Below are 19,893 nucleotides of genomic sequence, written 5' to 3' on the forward strand. Positions count from 1 at the left end.
GTCCAGAGCACCGGCGATGTATGGAGCCAGATGCAGCATTTCAGAGTATTAGCTTCATCTGCTCGGCTTGCAGCAACAAATGCAACATGCAAGCACGGACGAGTGAGCAGCATTCTGAGTTGACGTGAACGCGACTTGGAGGGTGGCAAAAGTGGCAGCCGTCGAGTGTGGCATCGTGTGGGCCTTTGGTCGGTTGGGGCCAAGTTGAAGCTAAAGAAACCAACGGGAGCCAATCAAGACATGCGTCATCAGTCATCATGGGGATGCTCCGGCCGACGCATCGGTCGGTCAATTCGGCAGCTGTTGTTGGGACGGATGCATGACAGCTGATGCGAGAACCATTTGCATCGATGGAGAGCGTTTGGAGTCGTCCCTCGCGCAGTCTGTAAGTATTGCAAACATTATGTACACTTGACATTTGGACTTGTCAAGCTGACTGACTCCATCATGGTTTGTCGCGCCTTCCCTTTCCTCGGCTCCGACTGCATATGTCTGGTTCAATTAGGCAGGCACGATGCTGCCAAGTGCACTTGCGGTCTGCCAGCTGCCAGCTGCCCACTGCTAGTTGCCAACTGCCTCAGATGTCCGATGTCGTCCATGTCTCGTCCATGTCTGCCCTCGCGCCGCTTTGCCTTGTCTCGGCTGCCTCGAAGCTGCAGCCATGTCATCCATTCCCGTGAGCTTATTTCTTACTGTTGCTTGTTGCTTATTGCACACATGCCATCTCCCTAGCCACCACATTCGTCGAGGAAACATCTCTCCCTCGTCCACCCTAGGCCGAGACCTGCTGCTCTCAAACTAACAAGGCATGATCTTGGCCACCAAACTCTGAAGTCGGCATCATCATGACAGCCAGAAAACAACGCCACCACGTTTCAGGCGCATCTCGCCAATCGTCGATTACCTTGGTGTGAGACAGTCTGCCACTGCCTGAATACTGCATACGTATATTGGCCGATGAGTCGCCCATGAGAATGCCACAAATGCGGGGGAGGAGAAATAGGAGCTCCTCGCCCAAGCCCGTCCATGAGCAGAGCGCCCTTGGGCTCGAGTCTGATGCGCTGCCCCAACCTGTGCTACCAACAACACTGCGCAATGCCATGGCAAGGTCCAGGTTTTCGGCCGACAGTGACATGTTTGTCACTGTAGTTTCGCCCTCGACACTCTCGTGTCTCATGCGACGGAGACGCGGGCCGGCTTATGGAGTCCTGAGTCCTGCGACCCGGCCCGTGAAATACCAAGTCCCTGAATTGGGTCAGCTGCTCAATTTTATCTACGACTCTGTGGTACAGATCCACAGCGACCGGTATTCCGTCCCCAGTGCGAACTATGCGGGATGCAAAGGCAGTAAGCCGAGGGCACAAGACCCGCCGTCCTGCTTGTTATCGAACCTCTGAACTCCGTTCTCTAATTACTACATACTAACCCGGTAGGTGATGCGCTACAACTCCACGACTCCGTACGGAGCACAGTCGTGAGCATTTACCCCATCTCTCCAGCGTCGTTGCATTGCCTCAGACTTTACGGAGTATTCCCTGCGATTCAGGCCAATGCGGCGAATGTTGTAGCGCTGCAGCACCACCAAGCTACCAGTCACAAATTGTCCTGATATCTCACGCCTCGAAAGACAACTCACAACTGCGGCACTACGTGCGATACATGTGATGCCGGAAAATCGCGCGGCCAGCACAGCACAACACCGCCCTTGCCGCTTGTTTTGGTAGTTGAACAGAGAGCGACAGGACAGCACAGGAACAGGGGCCACTTCCGTCAGCTCAATTTTTTCCTTTGGTCCGTAGGCAAAAACTGCCTCTTGTTAGATAACTAGTACTTGCAGCCACCCTCGTTGGCCAATGACGGTGATTTTGCTCAGTGTGGCTCTCCGTGCAACCGCCGCAATTTAACGAGCGATTTCTCATCTCGGGCTACGAATTGTTCTCGTCACAATTTATACCGATACACAACATACCCAACGTCTGGAAAGGTCCGCCATCCAAACGCCAATGAGAGCGAACTTCTAACCACCACCAACCACCGTTGACATGACCGCCCAGCATGGATGTGGCACACTGTGCCCGTGGGTAGACTCGACGAATTACGGCTACGGCATTGGCGTCAAGCCACGCCCCTGTCCTTCGGAGTACAGTGAAATGCGTACAGTTTGCACAGACGCAAACCGACCACAGCAACCAACCTACGGTGGCTGCAGTTGATGAAATCATCATGTACATCCCAGTGCAGCACTGTAGCATCACGACCATGAAAGACAATCTCAGCATGGCGCTCTACTAGGTAAGCCGAGGAACGCGAGCGCCGAGGTTGGGGTGCATACTCGTACGAAATCCAGTTCTGGGCTACAGTCCGGATGTGTGAATCAAGCAGTTTCTACAATTAATCTACGGGTCACGGTAGTGCGGACTGACGCAATATTACCAAATGATGTTTGCTCCTGAAACGAACGGCCCCTTCACAATCGGCCCTATGCTTGTCTCACCTCTGGTGATGCTCTTGTAAGATGGCACTTGTAGCCTTTGTTTCTTTGACGCTCCAAAAACGCGATAGCTAGGCAACAATTCTGGCCATGCAGTCAACAAAGCTGTGGGCAGATACTGTCTGCCCTCGACCCTTCTCCTCAACAGCTAGAGAATATGCATGTACTTGTCAAGTACAGTCTGGTACGTGATACATTGCGAGGTCAATACACTTTGGCCTGGTAGACCAACATGATTCATCACAGCCAAACCACCAAATTACTACCGCACGGGCGGCTCCTCGTAAGCCAATCAGGCAAAGTAATTAATCTCTTTCATTAAAACGCTGGGACAGTGCCGTGTCGTGCGTCGGGTGGCTGTGAGACCTGCTACCCTGGAGCTATATGTCTTTTTCTTCATCCGCGTTTCGCGATGCAAGCCTGCCTCGAGCGGAGAAGCAGCCAGTCAAGTGTAGTGGGCGAATCGAGATGTATCTCTTGCCGCGGCAAGTAATGTTTGTATGAATGTCTGCAACCTCTTCTTTAACCCCGAGGAGCGACGGGCCGCAGGCCGAGCCACATTCTGAGTTTAAGCCGGCCCTGATCTCGCCTAGGTTTGCTGTTTTCGTCTTGGTCCATGACGGATAGACCATGCTACCGTGTACTCCAGCCTGGGGGGATCAAACGCTTCCATCGAGCGTTCTATTTGGGTTAAGTGACGTTAGGACGTAGGAATGCGCCTACCAATTGCCATACAAGGGCTCTACAGGTGTGTAGTTCTCACCACATTGTCACATTGTGCACATTCCGTATCCCGTGACGACCGCGTCGTGATACTTGGCTCGCTACACATCTAGGCTTCTATAGCAGCGTTGCTGCGACTTGACCTTGAAGCATCGCCTCCTGCGCCTTACGCGACGAATCTACCCCCATGGTGGGCTCCATCACTTCCAGCTTGCCCTTTATCAAGCCCTGGATATTCAGCTGCGGACGTTGGTAGTGCCTGCGTCCATCAGACACTCACATACCGCCGGCAATGAGAAGCATGACGCCAAAGGCCAGGATAAAGTAGTTCATGTTGTTTGCCGTGACAGGGATAGATGGCGGAAACACGAAAAGGACGGCTGTGAGGACTGTCCACAGAACACCGACCTGATTCTTGTTAGTGGCTTAGGGATACACGCGTTGTAAGATGACGTGGGACGTGCCATGTTGAAATCCAGCCCAGTGCACCGGGCAGCCTGAAGGATCTGTTGGCCGGCAACATTGTACGGCGGCGAGGGATATTGATGGCGGGAGGAATGGCATACGTCACGCCCAGCGCAACCACGGACGCAGCAGTGATTGCGTTGAATGTGTGCGGTGGCGTCGAAGCTTCGCATCTGTCAGTTACATGAAGGAAATGCCTGGCCGTAGAAGCCTTCCATGTCAATTTGATACAAGACACTGGACGTACCCGTCAATGCAGAGGCGCCCTGGAGCAGACCAAGCAGCCAGACCAACCCGTCACGTAGCCGACGGCGTGGCTCGCGCTCTTGCACGAGACTATGGCCGCCCGGTGATACTGCCCGCCGGCCGTGGGATACGCCGACAGGAACTCGGCGAGCGACACAGGTTGCAGATGCCGGCGCCCATGAGGCCCCAGACGATGCAGCCGGATCCCCCGGAGGGCCGGAGGGGAGGGCGAGCGTGATGGAGGGCCTTTGGTCGTCGAGAAGATGGAAGTGCTGACATGGATACAAAGGGAAGCGTGACGAATAGCATGTCCGTTGATTTCACAAAACCCGTCGACAAACTGGGTTGCATAAACGGCGGATCCAAGGTCAGGAGTCAGGACCACTTGATCATTTGCGAGCCGCCTGAACCTCGCCACAGTTAGAATCAAAACCACAGCGCGCCAAACGTCTCGGAGACCCCGTCAAGAATGGAATTGCTCATAGAGCCGCCGGTTTCTGTCGTATCTTACCGAGTACAGCTGCTCTACCAAGGTGGAGGAACGTATCAGACGGTAGTGCAAGTCTCTGTCTCACTTCCGTGTGGCAGTGACGCGCAGTCGCTGTTGAGGCAGTTGACCCTCCCGAGAATGATTCGACTTTATGATAACTCGAGTCTCTCAAGTCTTGACGTACAATTCTAACCTCGTAACACGAAAACTCTAGCGGATATCTGACCAAGAGTGACGCAGCAAAACTCAACCAGCAGTTTCGTGACTTGCGTTGGCGTGTCTGGAATAGACTGTGAAGGGTTTCTTGATTTCATCATACCGTCCTTGTGGCAGTTGACTGGCAAGCCGCCTGATGCAGCAGCCGTATTTCAGCCCGAATGTAAACCAGCTTTTACCTTGCTTGGATACCTCCCCCCGACCTCCCATAGCACTTGACAGCCATTGTTCATTTCAAGTAGAAAAACCATCAAGTTGTATGCATACTGTACACAGTCTCATTCTCTGCCGTCTTGTTCAGTTTGCCCCTAAACCGCGCCAGCGTCTCAAAGTGACGGGTATTCTTGATAGTAATATGCTTCCATTTACGGGTGTGAGCCAGCATGTACGACTTGCGTCGTGGCGGCATCTCCAATATCGATATGACACTGGGCATCCTTTTGACAGTTATAATGGCTCACTCGCATAACTAGCTGTCGATTCGCGTTGGAGTTTTGCCTAACGTGCGCTGTTCGTATTAAGCACATATGACTAGACGCGGTCAATATACCAAAAGATTGTTGATGTGGGTGATGGACATGATTCTCCTTGGGGTCTCCTTATATACAGAATGGATGGTCTCGCCCCCCTGATTTTCATGCGAGTTGGTCATCAGTCCTAGGTTTAATAGTGATGTAATTGACTAGTCCTATTAATTGCACCGTATGGTTGTGAGGCTTGAGCCTTGTGAGTCAGACAATCGTCTGGATGTGCTCACGTCGAAAGCATCCTGCCGCCATTATTTCGCATCTGTCTCGTAATTTTAGCTCGCCGTTTTTGTAAAGAAATTCCTTTTTTATTTCCACGTCTGCCGGGGTATTTCCTCCCCTACTCTAAAATATATTATTGAACTGTCAAGAGCTCAGCCCTCGAATTCCACGACATGGCCGCTCCCACGCTACACTAGAGAATGGTTATTTTTCAAAATTCCCTCATTAAAGGTTTAGTCTATCAGGGTCTAGTCTGTATAAAACCAGTTATATAGTACATCCGAAACGTCCCGGAACTAGGTAATTAGGCTGCGCGGAAGCTGCGCGGCGAACAAGCTAGATGGGATTGACGCCTTGTTATGGCTACTATTGGCCAGAGCACACACAACACACGAAAAAGTCCCTTCCGGGTCGTGAAACCTCCCACCGCATTATCTACTGTGATATCTCCCGCTCATAAGAGTGCCCAACCACGATAAAAGCATACGCGACCCAGTCATGGCCATTACGCCCGGCTACAGCGTGCTGACATGCACATATCCCGTGTTGGCGCACGCCGTGCGAGGCGACGCGTCACTTTGCGCCAAGCCCAGCTCCGTGATTCGTCGCATCGGCCTCACCTCTGTCCATGCTGGCCAGTCTGGCCGCTCAGCTCGCTCCCACTCCGTGTGCAACCAAGCGTTGGCCGAGCCGCCAAACAACTACATAAACAAGAAACCAAGGCCTGCCCGACAACAAAAGATGCAGCGTGAAAAAACCATCTCTTGACATCTCAGGCCCCGGGCTGTCGGTCCACACCCATCATCTCTCACCACGTCTGTAAATAACCTGCCATTGAGAAAGAAACAAACATGGGCGCCCCCTCGCCAAACACGTCGGCCCCTCCCCCGACGCCCATGCTCAACGCCCAGCACGAACGCCTCATCCTCGAGCTGCTCCCCTTCAAGGACGCCGCCAGGTTCAAGGAGTGGCTGAACAGCGACCTGGTCCAGGGCTCGTGGGCGGAATTCTGGCGCGACTTCGTGGCCAGGGCGCGCACGCCGTACCCGGAGCCCGACAAGCACAAGACGGCCGAGGCGGCCAAGAACGCCATCAACGGGCGGAGCGTCAAGTTCCTCGTCTACCACCCCGACAAGACCAACTGGACCGTCGACGACCACCATGTGCGCTTTATCGTCACCGTGATCCAGGACAACATGCTCAAGAGCTTGTGGTCCGACTCGGACTGGAAGAAGAGGGCTATCGAGGTGTGCAAGGCTGTTTTCGAGGTCCTGTGCTACCTCAAGGCGAGCTGTCATTCCGTCGAGGCCGGGGGACCCCCGAGTTATTCGCAGTGATGGCGAGGCGTTTTGAGCACTGCCTACCTAGGACTGTTGGCTCCACATTGATATGAGTTCTGAGAGCAGGGGCCCTTGTATATCTCGTTTTGTCTCAACTAGTATATGAAGCTAGCTAGGGCCAAAGTTGAATGAATGCTGATACCGTATCCCTTGTGCCTGAAGCCTCGTTGCGCACATGTGCCAACACTTGCCGCGGATGTGGCAAGCATCAGCGCGCCCTCATGTCATTCCGCACTTGCACCTCCCGCCAATAACTCTCCTTCTTCATCGCCCTGAACTTCTTGCCAAACCACATCATGGGGAGGAAGACGGAACAAATCGCCAGGGCGACAAATGCCACGCTAATAAAGCAGTTCTGCAGGCCTAGCCCGTCCAGCCACGGCGTGATGCCGTAGCCAATCGCAAAACTCATCGTGTTGCGGATGATGATAATGGTCGTCAGGCCGTCGCCAGAGATTTCGGGAAACGAGTCTACCAGATATGCGACAGAGAGGGTAACTCCCGCAGCGCTTGTTGCCGAGAGGACAACCATTGCGAAGAGGAGGCCGAACCAGTGGACCTGATGAGCAGCCTGCATGTCTCGCACGGTTAGAAGCTGAACGACTTTGCATTTGTCTGGCGAGGGAGACGACTCACGCCCACGCCCCAAAGAATGAGGGAGAAGGGGGCGGCGACTGTCATGCCCGAGAAGAGCCAGAGACGCTGCTCGGGCTCGAAGATGCCGTGATTGCGGCGTGCCAGCTTGAGAACCACCCAGTCCGACGCTATGCCGCTGTATACAGACCTGCTCCTTGCGCATTAGCATTGGTTTGCAGAGGTCCGTGTTTGCATCAGACGCACCCTAGTATCACGCCAACAAGGCATGCTATATAACTGAGACCGACGATACTGGGTTTAAAGTTGTATGGCGCGCCGCCCAGGATAATCGACGCCGTGGCGTTGAGAATGTTGAACCAGATCAGGTATGTCCCGTATGAAAAGCCGGCAAAAAATATGTTTGGCCAGGTAAGTAGTCTGAGCGACTGCCAAGCTCGCCAGTGCATGAGAAATGGGCGCGGGCTATCCTTCAACGACAGCTTCTGGAGGAAAGTCTTCTCCTTTCCCGGGACGGGAATCTGATGTGTGGCGGGGACACCTTCAACGCCAGCCGCGTGTTTATCTCGTTGGGCCTCGTTGGTGGACGGCGGCATGTCCACCGTGTTTGCGACTGCACGGTCATAGTTGGATTCCTCCATGAAGAGGAAGAGGAAAACAAACGCAACGGCGCCAAAAATAGCCATGAAGAAAAAGGGCCACTTGTAGCCCATGCCATCGTTGATGAAGCCACAGATGACGGGAGCAAAGTAGTTGGACGAAGCCAAGACCCAAGCATACCAGCCCATATATGTGCCGCGCTCATGGGTAAAGTAAATGTCCGTGATGGATGTTTCCGGCAGGGCTTCAATTGGAGCGGCTACGAAGCCCGTCACAATGTTGCGAGCAATCCACTGTCCGTTGCCACTGGCATATGGACTCCATATGGAAACGGCCTATTTGAAGCTTAGCAAGGAGGTTGAATTGCATTTCAAGTCTTAATAAGCTCATGGGGACGTTGGTACCACAATGCCAAGCATGGAAAGCAGGTAAGTCAAGCGTTTTCCATATTGTAGGGCAAACGGTTGCCAGAAGAGGAGGCCCCAGCCGAGGAGCAGGAACATGTATCCTGTACCGGCATTGAGGTCGCTGACTATACCGAGTCCAAAAATAGGTCAGCCATGTGCAAACAAAGCTCCCATGTAGCATTCTCAACGTGCCTGTAAGCTGCAATGCCGGTGATAGCGGAACCAGAACCGAGTACACAACTGACAGGGCCATGCCGTTGAAGAAGACAAAACTGTACAATGCAAGACATGCATATTCAGCAGCAGCCTCATGGACTCTTGTTCAAGTCTCTGAACGACCCATCGACACAAATTACTTCACTCACACAATTAGGCAAACAAGGTGCAGGCGCTTTCGCGACGGCGACCAGTTGAGGGGATCATTGGGATCCGACGATGGCGTTGGTACGAGAATAATATCATTGTGATTGCCAGTATGCGGAGTCGCTGCGCTACGATCCAGGTCAACAAGGTGAACGGTGCCCGGTACCTTTGCGGCGTCCATCTCCGTGGTGCCGCTGTGAGTTCTTGGCGTTTTGGACAGATCTGCTGCCATGACTATCCAATGTGCACTGCGGCCAATGGCAACGGACAGAACGTGCGACAATGGCTGTGTGTCAGGCCGATCCGGCAGCAGATACTCCGTACTCCGTAAACTCGAATGTTTCGTCCCAAGGTGGTTCGGTGGCTGCACGCCGAGGCGGTGGCGTGTGTCCGTGGTGGTGATGAGTCTTGCTTGGTAAGAGGATGAGAGTTTGCCGGGTGGATTTAGAGAGTTTGAGGAAGGCAACTGGAAGACGGCACGGACGAGACATTGGCGGCTGATTTCGGGAGGCTTTGGCCACTGGGCCAATTTGAACAGGACACCAGGTGATTCATCGTACGTGTGCTGATGCTCCGTCGAGAAGCCGCCGAGCCAACGACGAAAGTGTGCAGTGTCTGTGACTCTGTGGCATGCGTTTGTGGTGTTTCCCCCAGCCACCGACATGGACGGCCAACGCACTGGGCGCGCAAACTAGCTGCGAGATTAGATGCACGCGCTGGAGATTGCGATGCTGCAATGGATGTCGCCGTTTGATGTCGAGCGGCTTCCAAGGTTTCAAGGTTGTGAGGGGTGGAGCAGAATGCGGGAGCGCTATCAAGAAGTCCCGTCATGCCATCTTGAATCTGGCACAAGAGTCAACTGGTCCGGTCTGGCCAACGACTCCCACCATGTCGCCGGCACTGGGACGTTCCTTCCAGACCGGACCGGACTCTTCACCTTCCTCTGTGGTGGCGGATCTGCACGAGCCACTAACCTGGAACCTGGCTGGCGGAAGCCCTCCCATGTTGCCGGCTGCACGTGCCTTGATCAGTTGGGCCTTGGCTAGCTCAGATGTTGACATCGGGAGCCATGTTTCGGGCCATGGTAAACACGCAAACGTCGACCGGAAAACTCCCACGGGCAGCCACTGACTGCCTCGTCAGTCCCTGGTTGACGCCGACGAGTTGACAGCACGATGTACTTTTCTTCTTCTCCTCCTCGTCCTTCCTGTGAGCTGATATCCCGGGCTCTTTGTCCACTTGCTTGCGCCAAGTTTTCATCCCAAGGGCCCAGAAAGCAAATTGACTTCACCGCCGGAAACCAGGGCGACGATCGAGCAACGACCGACTGAAGACGACCAACACGAGCAACGGCAGGCTGCTCCTTGCCCCTTGCGCCCCTCTTCATGAACCTTGATATGGAACGTTCTTCTGAATGGCGGCTCAATGCACTGGCCGCTTGCCATGCAACCCAACCCGCTTCCCCATGCTTGGAGGCTGCTTTGGCGGCGCCAATGCGGGGGTTGGGGGGATAATTGGTGCAAATTGGCACCATAACGGCACCTGGGCTATAATTGATAAACGGCCCTGTCAATAAATGGCGCCCTGCAGCTCCAGAGTCTATTTTGCGCTTCATCACTCTCGTACGGGGCCCCCGGCTCGTTTAATTAATCGCCCTAAATACACCTTGACAACGCCCATGTATTAACTCGAAAGCCCGCGTTGGCCGAGTTTGACAGTGGAGCTGCGCGAGGTTGGAGGGTGACATGTGCATCATGAACTTGGGCTCGTATGGATAACGCTTCCTTTGAGCAATCCCCCAAATCTATTCCCTGGACTTACCTAGAACAGTCGCAGCCTTGGTTGAATGCCCGCCTAGCGCACGTTTAGCTGGACGACCGTTTACAAATCACGAAACAGGAGGTCATGTTTTATGAACCATGGCGGAATGAGGCACACGATTGGCTCTCGTAGAATCGGACCACTTCAGCAACGCGTGCGATTCACCGTTTTATCAAATGCCTGGCCTTGGATTGGCACCAATCGGCGAATCAAGAGCGAAGCGACCCCGGCAAACAAACAGCCTTGGCCTCAGTGGCTATCAAGCTGATTCATGCGCCATCAATCAGCCAAGAGCCGTGGCTGTACGGCCGTCACTTGGTCGAAGGCTTTCCACTAATTACTCGTAGTCCAACCTTGGCGCCTTGCGTCTCTTCCAAGGCACAAGGGGCCCCCAACCAGATCCTTCCTAGGATGGGCATTGGATCAAAAGGATGGGCAAGCTGTGCTGGTTGGGACGAACAGAGATGGATGTCCGAGCTTGATTCCTGACACAACATCAAATCAAGAAACGGCGTTGCACGAATGCTTTGCAAAGTTATTTCGACCTTCTCAGCCCTCCTACTGGCTTGGCTGTCTCTGCTCGGTTGCATCATTGTCACAGTCCCCGATTTTTGAACCACATTCCGAGACAAGTGTATCCCAAGTCTGCAACGTGAAACAAGGGCAACCCTTGTCAGATCCTGGAAACACATTTAGCCGTCCTGCAATGTAGATGTTGCCTGCGTCCCGGCCTGCTGTGTTTTATTGGTATAGCCGCCAAGTTGGTTAGATCAAGTGTTACACGCTAGTATATCAGAATATATCGACAGAATCCCACACTAGTTTGCAAGTTCGTCCGTCCTCTTGCCTTTATACCCCTTTTGACCCCATCTCAACACCGAAAGAAGCACAGTCGTTCTGATGTTTCAATACAGCGTTTTATATAATGTCTATACTGACCTGAACCCGAGGCCAAGGTGCGAATTCCGGTTGGACTTTGGACACTGACGATTGCACGGCGACGGCACGCGCCATGACTGAATCCATCACCCACACCGTCTACGCGGGTATCTTGACGACATTAATTCCAGCGTCAATACTACTTGGCCTACGGTTTTACGCGAGAAGAATTAAACACGCTCCGCTATGGTGGGACGATTATCTAGCCGTGCTGGCGCTGGTACGGCCCCAAGAAACGACAATCTGCCCAAGGCGGCATCTTGACTGACATGCTCTCAGGCGTCGGCAATTGCCTACGACATAGCCGCATTCTTTTGTATGCTGCGGCCTTTGTAACCCTCTTATTCTTTTATGCTCGACGGACGCTGGCTAACCAACGTGGACCGCAGTAATAACAAAGGGCCTCGGCCGACATCTTGGAGACCTCACCATTTCTCCTGGCGAAGCACGCTACTACCAAGCAATGGCACTGCAGATCCATGAACACACATATACTGTGGCCGTCACAGCTGCGCAGCTATCCTTGCTGGCGCTTTTCTGGCGACTATTCAAATCGGTGACATGGGCAAAAATGACTATATTGGCCATGGCTACGTTTGTGAGCGTTTGGTATATAGTGCGAGTATGACCATCTCCGAGACGTGCCAACCACCTTGGAAACAATGCGTTAACAAAGTGGCATTTAGTTGTTCATCGCCGTGTTCCAGTGTTACCCGCCTCGCTTTCTATGGGACAAGTCCATTGAGGGGACGTGTTCCATTGATCCGTCCCGGTTCCTTTTTTGGTCCATTTCAGCACATCTTGTCATCGATGTTGCGCTGATGGTGTTGCCGGCAAGTGAGTAAAAAGTCCCCCGATGACTGGCAATGGGGAATCGTCTAATGAGTGCTTTTCTCGCACAGCGCAAATTAGCAGATTGTTTCTGCCCTGGCCGCAAAAACTGGCCATTGCTGTCATGTTCATGTTCAGCATCGTGTAAGCTTCCACCACCGCGTTTGCTTGGCTGATTTGGGCCGTCTGACTGTGTAGCAGTGTTGTCATTGCCGGCAGCATGACGATAGTCGTTTCGTCAAATTACGACTCGTACGACGACGACGTTTTGTGGAATTGCACACCCGCCTTGGTCTGGTCCGCGGTAGAGATTCACCTCAGCGTGATAGCTTGTAAGTAGACTCTTGACGATGCAATGACCAACTGCCGCAGCGCCAATCTGACCCGGTCTCTCCATCCACAGGCTGCCTCCCCGTGATGAGGCCGGTTGTCCACGCTCTCGGAGGCTGGTGGGGACACAACTTCTCCTCTCGCAAGGAACCCAGTGCGCCGACGTTCAATACCGTCAAACTCGGCCACGTCCATCGCTCAGTGGGGGTGACATATGGAAACGAGTCGACTTGCAATCTCGCCAATGGCGCAGACGGCAACCAGGCAGTGGTGGTGACGGATTCGGGACGAGTATTTGGACAGGGAGAAGGATCCGACACCGTCATCAGCACGGGCAAAGACAAGGAGCAGCTGGCATCATCGACGTCGACGGGGAGCACGGATGGGGCGATATTGGTGCAGTACGAAATCGACTTGAGTTTCTCTCGACAAGGTTCCCATGGCCAATGGAGAGAAGAATGAAGAACCATGTTACGAAATAATGCAGCGTCGTGCTGACACGGCACGCAGTAAAATGGGAAGATGGGTCGTCAGTGCCACTGCCATGCGTACTGTACCAAACGAGCCATCATGACAAGGCGGCAACGCGTTTAGCGACGGGGTACCTGAGGGTAAACGGACGATCCAAGCGCCGCGCCACCTTGGCCATTCCATGCCTACTTGTGCCAATATCACAAGACTTACTCCCTTGGGCAAGGAGACATGTCCGGCCTGGCCACATTCACCAACACCGCAACAAATTTACGATTGGGCGGGTAATACTAAACCTAATACACAGAGTGGAAATAATGGCATGACGTCTCATCCCCATTCACGCGAAATTCGCCTTACAGATCCGAGACCTGTTCAACGCCTCAACCGGCTTGATATGCCACAACTAGTGCTGGCTGCTTTGCGATTGAACATTTTCCTGTATAGCTACAAACTATTCGCCAGTTCATAATGGACGGGCTGTTGGCAAGGATGGCACGGGGTATGTCTGCCATGTGTGCAAGTAGTTCAGAGCTGGACCGCGAAAACAAGCGTCCAAAAGTTGACGTCATTCGATAGACGGGGCGTCGGGGACGAAAGGATCAATAGGTAGCTGCAAGTCGGTCCGTTCCACAGGCCGCAACTAATAAAAAAAACGAGGTCCCAGACGTGGCTCACAACCGTTGCATTCGTCTCCCGCGTAGCTCGTCTCTTTGCCGTCCACATGTCCCGTACGCCCTGCTACCACACGACCAACAACTCGGTTGCGCCAAGCGTACGGGCCGCGTCACTCGAGAGACCCGGGAACAAAGTCGACAACCATGGCCTTGGAAATAATGCCGTCCGCCGAGCTGATCCACTTGCTAATGAAGCCGTGGTGGACCTTGTCCTCCTTGACGTAAAAGTCCCTATCGGCCACCGAGTCGAACTCCATGACGAAGACGTGCGTGAAGCCATTCTGCCTGCTGTCAGTGTCTGGTCTACCGGAGGGGGGGAGTGGACTTGGGGCGCCGCGCACGCTGAAGCCCTCAATGGACATGTCCTTGCCGCCTTGGGAGCGGGCAATGTACAGCTTTCCCGTGGAGGCGAGGACGCACTGGTCCTTGAGGCCGAGCACCTCGTCGCAGCACTGGGGGCGTTAGTGACGGAGTGAGGGAAGGGGCACCAGGGCGCGCAAGGTACCTGCTTCACGGACTGGGCGCTGGCGTCCGGCTTGAACTGGAACATGACGATGTGGTTGACGCCCATGATGACGATGCGGTCTGGTGTGATGAGGGGACGTTTGGTGTTTGGAGCGTTTGTGGTGAGAGCTCCTGATGGAAGGGACTCAGGATGAAGGAGGTCGAAGGATTAATGAATTGACTTTGATGAACCCCGCTGCAGGGCGCGGGGCCATGGTGCTTGGAAATCAATACCTCGAGCGGCTGCACCGGCGCCTTAAGTGCTGACATATATGCGCATGCATGATTTTCTCACAAGGATGGATTCGCCGTGCGATGTCGGCCGTTTTTGGTCCGTGGCCATTTCTGCTTGCAAATTGGCTACGGCGGAATTGCTTACATGCTACGTGTTCCACGGGCTATGCTCGATGGCAAGGGTCAAGTTCAACATGAATTGATTGACGGATTATTTGCAACCGACGCTTGTACTTTCAACCTTCAACCTTGGGTCTTGTTCTTCTGGTACGCGACCTTTTGGAACTCCCGAATGGCATCCGTCGCGCCGGCATCACCCGGCGGGAGCAGCTGCGTCACAAACAGCCCACAGAGCCCGTTCGCTCGGTCGATAAACTGTCAACAACGCCCTCGTTAGCATTCTATGCATGTGTGCTGGTAGTCTCGCAAGTCTCGCCACGTACCCAGAACAAATTCGGCGCACCGCTCCACGTGAGCGTGTTGGCGCCCCGCGCGTAGGGCGCACCGTCGCCAGCCTTCTCGATCAGCAAGCCCCCGAGCCCCCAGTCGTACTCCTCGCCGGGGTAGTAGTCGCCGACGGCCCACGCCGACCCCTCGAGGGACTGCTTCAAGGCGGCCTTGCTCGCGGGCGACAGCTGCCCGCGGAACATGGCGTCCGCGGTCTGCGGCCGCAGCAGCCGCCCGTCGTTGGCGAGCAGCGAGTGCAGCAGCTTCAGGACGTCGTCGGCCCTGCCGTGGCCGCCCTGCCCGCCGAAGCACGCCTCCACGCCGGCGTTGAGGCCGAGCCCGCCCGGCACCGGCGCCAGCTTGTCCGGCCCCCCCGGCCCGCGGGACGCCATGCCCGCGCGTCCCTGCGCGCCGGGGAAGAAGGTGAACGTGCCCGAGGCCCCGAGCGGCTTCCAGATGTGCTCGGTGAAGTAGGCCTCCAGCGACTGGCCGCTGAGCTGCTCGACGAGCCGGCCGGCCCAGTCGATGCCGGCGCCGTACGCCCACCCCTCGCCGGGCTGGTACAGCAGCGGGACGCCGAAGCGGGACTCGACGGTCGGGCCGTGGTTGGGCGGCGTGCCGTGGAAGCGGTGGTACTGGCGCAGCTTCTCGCCCGCGTCTAGGAAGGTGTATCCGGCGCCGGACGAGTGCGTCAGCAGGTGCCGGAGGGTGATGGGGCTCTTGCGGTCTTGTAGCACGGGCTGGCCCTGGTCGTCGAACCCCGAGATGATTTTTTGCCGGCACAGGACGGGGAGAAGTTCGGCCACGTCGTCGTCTAGCTGGATGAGGCCGCGCTCCACGAGCTGGAGGGCGGCGACCGTCGTGGCCAGCTTGGTGATGGAAGCTAGGGTGAAGATGGTGTTGGCGTCGATGGGGTCCGGGTCTGCGGCGGCGATGGATTTCGGCCCCAGATAGGTCGAAAGCACGTCCGAGTCTGGCCTCGTCAGCTATGTCCATGTGCGGCGTGTCGGGGTTCTCATACTGTCGAGACGCCTGGCGAGAAGCGCCACGCAGGGCAGGATGCCGCCGCTGATGGCGGACTCGAAGGGCTGCGTGTGGTCCATTTTCCGGCTTGTATGATTGTGTCGGGTAGGCAGATGGCAAGTTGGACTTGACAGGTATGGGCTCGGGTTGAGAGCCGCAGACGCCAGACTTACAGCTGCCTCTCGACGCAGATATACCCGGCCCACACCCGCCGGGTCATTTGTAATGCGGCGTCGGCCGCGACGGGAGAGGGGTTTCGGAAGCGGAGAGATGCAGCCGATCGGCATATGGCGCTGCTTGGCATGCTGTTTCTCCGTGGGGGAGCTTGGGGGGATTCCCGAGGGCGCTGACTGCCTTGCATTGATTCTCATTGTTGGATTTCCGCCAGCGCCGTGCAAGCATGCCATGCTGCCGGATGGAGTTTCGAGGCCTGTAACAAATCCGCGGTGCAGACTGGACCTTTTCGTCAAAGGCGCCCGCGAGATTGGCTGCTGCTTCGGTGCGAAAGACGTCGGTGGGACATGGTCATTGAGATGTCCTCGGACGAGACGACTTCCGATGGCGACTGACATGACAATGGTCATTGCTGGGCGTTAGCATTGCATATCATGCTTCGGCATCTTATACTATCATAATACATCGATCAAAATGTTGCCAAACTTTAGTGTCTCCTCATGCATTTCCATGTTGAATAATTGGGGGCCATTCATTGCAAGATATTCCATCATAGACGGCTTTGGCACCATTCATGTGAAACAAAAGATGCATCGGCCGAGAAAATAGAGATGGGAATTCACTGTGGCTCTGGTCGCTGGGTATCTGGATGAATTATCTATTTAATGCTTTTAGTCTCACGATTCTACACTTGACATGTTAATGTACTGGACTGCCGTACAGGCCCGACGAGTTTGAAGGGGGTCAATGTGCCCCAGACACCGGGCAGTAGCATGTCGTCCCAACCCTTTAACCACTGGGAGACTCTCGGCGCAGCTCTCTGAGTCCAGTGCGACAGAGTAAGCCATTTGGAAACCATGTTTCCTTGTAGTTCTTGAAAAGACGGCTGCAACTTGGACGCGGAGGAGCAGTATGCAGAAGACGCGACTCGGGCTCTCTTGGTCGTGTTCTCAAGGTGTACAATGCTTAGCTGATTATTGAAAAGAGCCGTCGACGTAGAGAGTTGGAATCATGGGATGGCAAGTTATAGCTGTTTCGCGAGTCTCCCCTTCCGCTTGAGTGTGGTGCTGTTCCAAAAGTCCTCGATATATATGACCTGTCCTCCACTCCGGGAATCAAGCCCCTCGTTGCCCGATTCACAGAGGACTTTTCCCATTCATCGCTGCAGAATTCGGTTCTGTACCGTCAATGCGAAATGTGTCCGGATGACACAACCCCGTCTCGCACGAGCATTTTGCCAGGTTGGCGGCAACCAAGCGTTTCCGTGTACTGCACACCATCACCCCCTTGCATATACAGTCTGGTGTCTCTCGAAAACCTCATCGAGAGAAATCCTAATCCCAATCATGGGCCACCCGCCACTGGTCTTCTAGCTTCAGCCTGCCCCCCTCGATCAACGCGCAGTCCTTGTGCCCCCATTTTTCCTCATATATCTGCCCCCCAACGGCCGTCAGCATATCAAACGCCCTCTGCACCCCGCGCGAAGAATAATAAAACGGCTCGCCCTCGCCGCCCTTCTGCGACGACTGCCACGTGTTTCGCCCCCGGTCGCCCTTTTTATATTCCACCATCCTGTCCACCACCCCCTGCAGCCTGCGCCAGTACTCGACGTGCTCGGGGTCCCCCCCTTCGCCAACGGGCTCCCCGCCCCCCGAGCCCTTCCCGTCCTGCTCTGCCGCCGGGGCCGTCTTCTCCGGAGGATTCGGATCCCGATAGTCCAGCTCGGCGTCGGGCTCGCGGTAGAGCGCGCGCAAATCTTTCAGAACGGTGTTGACGTCGCTGATGACGCCGACGTCCCTCGCGTCCAGGGTCCAGTTGTGCATCAGCAGGCGCTGGTGCATGTCGCAGTCGGTGATGTAGTACGGGATATACGTGTCCCACCCGCCGACCTCCTCGTACGCCGCGCGGTTGACGAGCGTGAGGTGGTCGTAGGCGAAGAACCGCGTTCCCCAGCGCTCCCCCGAGTGCAGGGTGGTGTTGAGCTCGGCGAGGCAGCTCTCGTATAGGCTTCTGTAGCCGTGCTCGCCTGCTTTCGGCAGCCCGTTGTGGCCGCCTTCGTGCGAGGAGACAATCACGTCCATGTGCGACCAGAAGTAGTACGGCCACTCGCGCTCCTGCGAAAGATGCATGTAATAATTTTGCAGTTGGGCAAAATTCAAAAGCACGGGCGTCTGGATGATGTTGACGCCTAGGTTCTTCAAGCCGTTGTAGTCGAGGTAGAAGGGGTTCTGGAGCGAGAGCCGGCCCCGGGGGTTTGCCCACTGCGTGCCCGTGTTTTCAATCACGTAGATTTGCGATGCGGGCCAGCCTGCCGTGATGTAGGACACGACGGCTTGAACGAGGAGCGGCCACCCGCGCGTGAAGCCGATGAATAGCGGCGGCGCATAGGGGAGTTGGTACTTTTTGTGTAGATTCTTCTCGGGGACGTTCCACCTGGGAATAGAGGGCGGCGGCGATGTCGCGAGGGATACGAAGGGGTCGACCACGGGAGGGGGGACGTATTCGGGCGCGGGTAGGTATTTTGGACCGGGCGGCTTGGCTTCTTTGGCGGGATCTTTTTTGCCTTGTTGGTATTGCTTGAATTTGTTGACTTGTTCGCGAATCACGACGTGGGATCGATCCGTGGAGAGAAGGACAACAGCGAGGGCGGCAAGGATGAGGCCCGGGATTATATACCGGCGGCCTTGTATGGCGACCATGGTGAGAGTCGCGAGTTCTCGCGATGTTGTCTAAAGAGCGTGGTTGCTTTGCCAGCCTGATGGGAATACTGACTTGGAGGTCAAGATTTCGACTACTCGCACAAGAGATGGATGTGCATACGCAAGAGGTGGAAACTCTTTGGTTTGAAATCGCAATACCAATCGTTTCTGGGCCAGCCATAGAAATGTAGCTCCAACCGCCCGGTGCTGGGAGGATGGAAAGAAGCAAAGGGATCAATGGATCAAGGGGTCGGGGGGATCGGGGGGGATTGGGGAATCAGGGGCAATGCGCCACCACCCAAAAGCAAGACATGAAGATCAATCAACATCTGTGGTGAGACACAGGGTTGCCCTGCAAGGCAACATGTCGGTGTTGGATGGCCAAGGGAGGCCTTGGGGAATGTTTGTGGAGCATAGCTGCAAAAACAACGACCAGGCGTTAAACTATAATCGATGCCAGGTTTTAAACATGTTTCTGATGTAAAAAGCTGGTTCACAACATGACGGGAGTAGGCATGATAAAGTCATGGATAGTAGTACTGCATACACGCCACCTATATGCAAAGACTTCTTACAGAAAAAGTACACCCAATGCAATTCTGCTTTGAATCCTACATCTCCTTTCTGGTGTCCAGGATTAGCACATGGTTTCCATCTTGTTGCGCCACGTTTCGGCTCCTCGTATAGCGAGTCAAGTTTGACAATGACTGGCCACGTTTCTCCAACGCATGTGCAAGCAGAGCCACAAGACCCATCCAGAACTTACAGAATCCGGCTAGCGAACAACGTGGTTGTACTCGCTCCGGCCAGTCCCTAGTGTCTGGCTATGCCCTTGATCTCATCTTGAGAGCTTGTCACAGGCCACTGGCGCCATCGGTTCAACCCGTACCAAGATTGAGGTAGGGGCTTGGATGGCCACGTCACCCTGGTCCCCGGGTTTCAAACCAATACCAAAGCGTCTCCGGGGTAGAGGTTTGTCCATCAAGGCGGATCCGACCGCCTATTTCAAGACGGCTCCTCGTGCGACGGTTTCGTCTGTAGAGCCATCAATCAGCCATC

General features: G+C 54.9%; 7 protein-coding genes across 7 annotated transcripts; 2 read left to right on the plus strand and 5 right to left on the minus strand.

The window, feature by feature from the left end:
• Positions 1 to 3,331: 3,331 nt before the first annotated feature.
• On the minus strand, positions 3,332 to 3,547 carry G6M90_00g104900 (uncharacterized protein; the record flags this gene model as incomplete). Its single annotated transcript, XM_066131658.1, has 2 exons — positions 3,332 to 3,473; positions 3,495 to 3,547. The coding sequence occupies 2 exons, from the start codon at positions 3,545 to 3,547 to the stop codon at positions 3,332 to 3,334; spliced, it is 195 nt and encodes a 64-aa protein (XP_065987623.1).
• A 2,684-nt stretch (positions 3,548 to 6,231) lies between these two features.
• Positions 6,232 to 6,717, plus strand: G6M90_00g104910 (uncharacterized protein; the record flags this gene model as incomplete). Its single annotated transcript, XM_014685995.1, has 1 exon — positions 6,232 to 6,717. One exon carries the CDS (start codon positions 6,232 to 6,234, stop codon positions 6,715 to 6,717), a length of 486 nt encoding a protein of 161 aa, XP_014541481.1.
• Positions 6,718 to 6,928: 211 nt separating this feature from the next.
• Positions 6,929 to 8,916, minus strand: G6M90_00g104920 (uncharacterized protein; the record flags this gene model as incomplete). The annotated part of the gene is made up of 6 exons (XM_066131659.1): positions 6,929 to 7,291; positions 7,357 to 7,504; positions 7,561 to 8,249; positions 8,319 to 8,446; positions 8,514 to 8,593; positions 8,687 to 8,916. The coding sequence occupies 6 exons, from the start codon at positions 8,914 to 8,916 to the stop codon at positions 6,929 to 6,931; spliced, it is 1,638 nt and encodes a 545-aa protein (XP_065987627.1).
• A 2,601-nt stretch (positions 8,917 to 11,517) lies between these two features.
• On the plus strand, positions 11,518 to 13,067 carry G6M90_00g104930 (uncharacterized protein; the record flags this gene model as incomplete). Its single annotated transcript, XM_014685997.2, has 7 exons — positions 11,518 to 11,664; positions 11,724 to 11,760; positions 11,834 to 12,066; positions 12,131 to 12,281; positions 12,347 to 12,419; positions 12,477 to 12,607; positions 12,679 to 13,067. The coding sequence occupies 7 exons, from the start codon at positions 11,518 to 11,520 to the stop codon at positions 13,065 to 13,067; spliced, it is 1,161 nt and encodes a 386-aa protein (XP_014541483.2).
• A 796-nt stretch (positions 13,068 to 13,863) lies between these two features.
• On the minus strand, positions 13,864 to 14,324 carry G6M90_00g104940 (uncharacterized protein; the record flags this gene model as incomplete). Its single annotated transcript, XM_066131660.1, has 3 exons — positions 13,864 to 14,034; positions 14,095 to 14,205; positions 14,259 to 14,324. The coding sequence occupies 3 exons, from the start codon at positions 14,322 to 14,324 to the stop codon at positions 13,864 to 13,866; spliced, it is 348 nt and encodes a 115-aa protein (XP_065987610.1).
• A 410-nt stretch (positions 14,325 to 14,734) lies between these two features.
• Positions 14,735 to 16,041, minus strand: lovD_1 (Monacolin J acid methylbutanoyltransferase; the record flags this gene model as incomplete). Its single annotated transcript, XM_066131661.1, has 3 exons — positions 14,735 to 14,866; positions 14,935 to 15,911; positions 15,960 to 16,041. The coding sequence occupies 3 exons, from the start codon at positions 16,039 to 16,041 to the stop codon at positions 14,735 to 14,737; spliced, it is 1,191 nt and encodes a 396-aa protein (XP_065987729.1).
• Positions 16,042 to 17,469: 1,428 nt separating this feature from the next.
• G6M90_00g104960 (uncharacterized protein) lies at positions 17,470 to 18,834 on the minus strand (the record flags this gene model as incomplete). The annotated part of the gene is made up of 1 exon (XM_014686000.1): positions 17,470 to 18,834. One exon carries the CDS (start codon positions 18,832 to 18,834, stop codon positions 17,470 to 17,472), a length of 1,365 nt encoding a protein of 454 aa, XP_014541486.1.
• Between the last annotated feature and the right edge of the window lie 1,059 nt (positions 18,835 to 19,893).

The sequence above is a fragment of the Metarhizium brunneum genome, chromosome 6 (genome assembly GCF_013426205.1).
Source record: "Metarhizium brunneum chromosome 6, complete sequence".
Taxonomy (NCBI): domain Eukaryota; kingdom Fungi; phylum Ascomycota; class Sordariomycetes; order Hypocreales; family Clavicipitaceae; genus Metarhizium; species Metarhizium brunneum.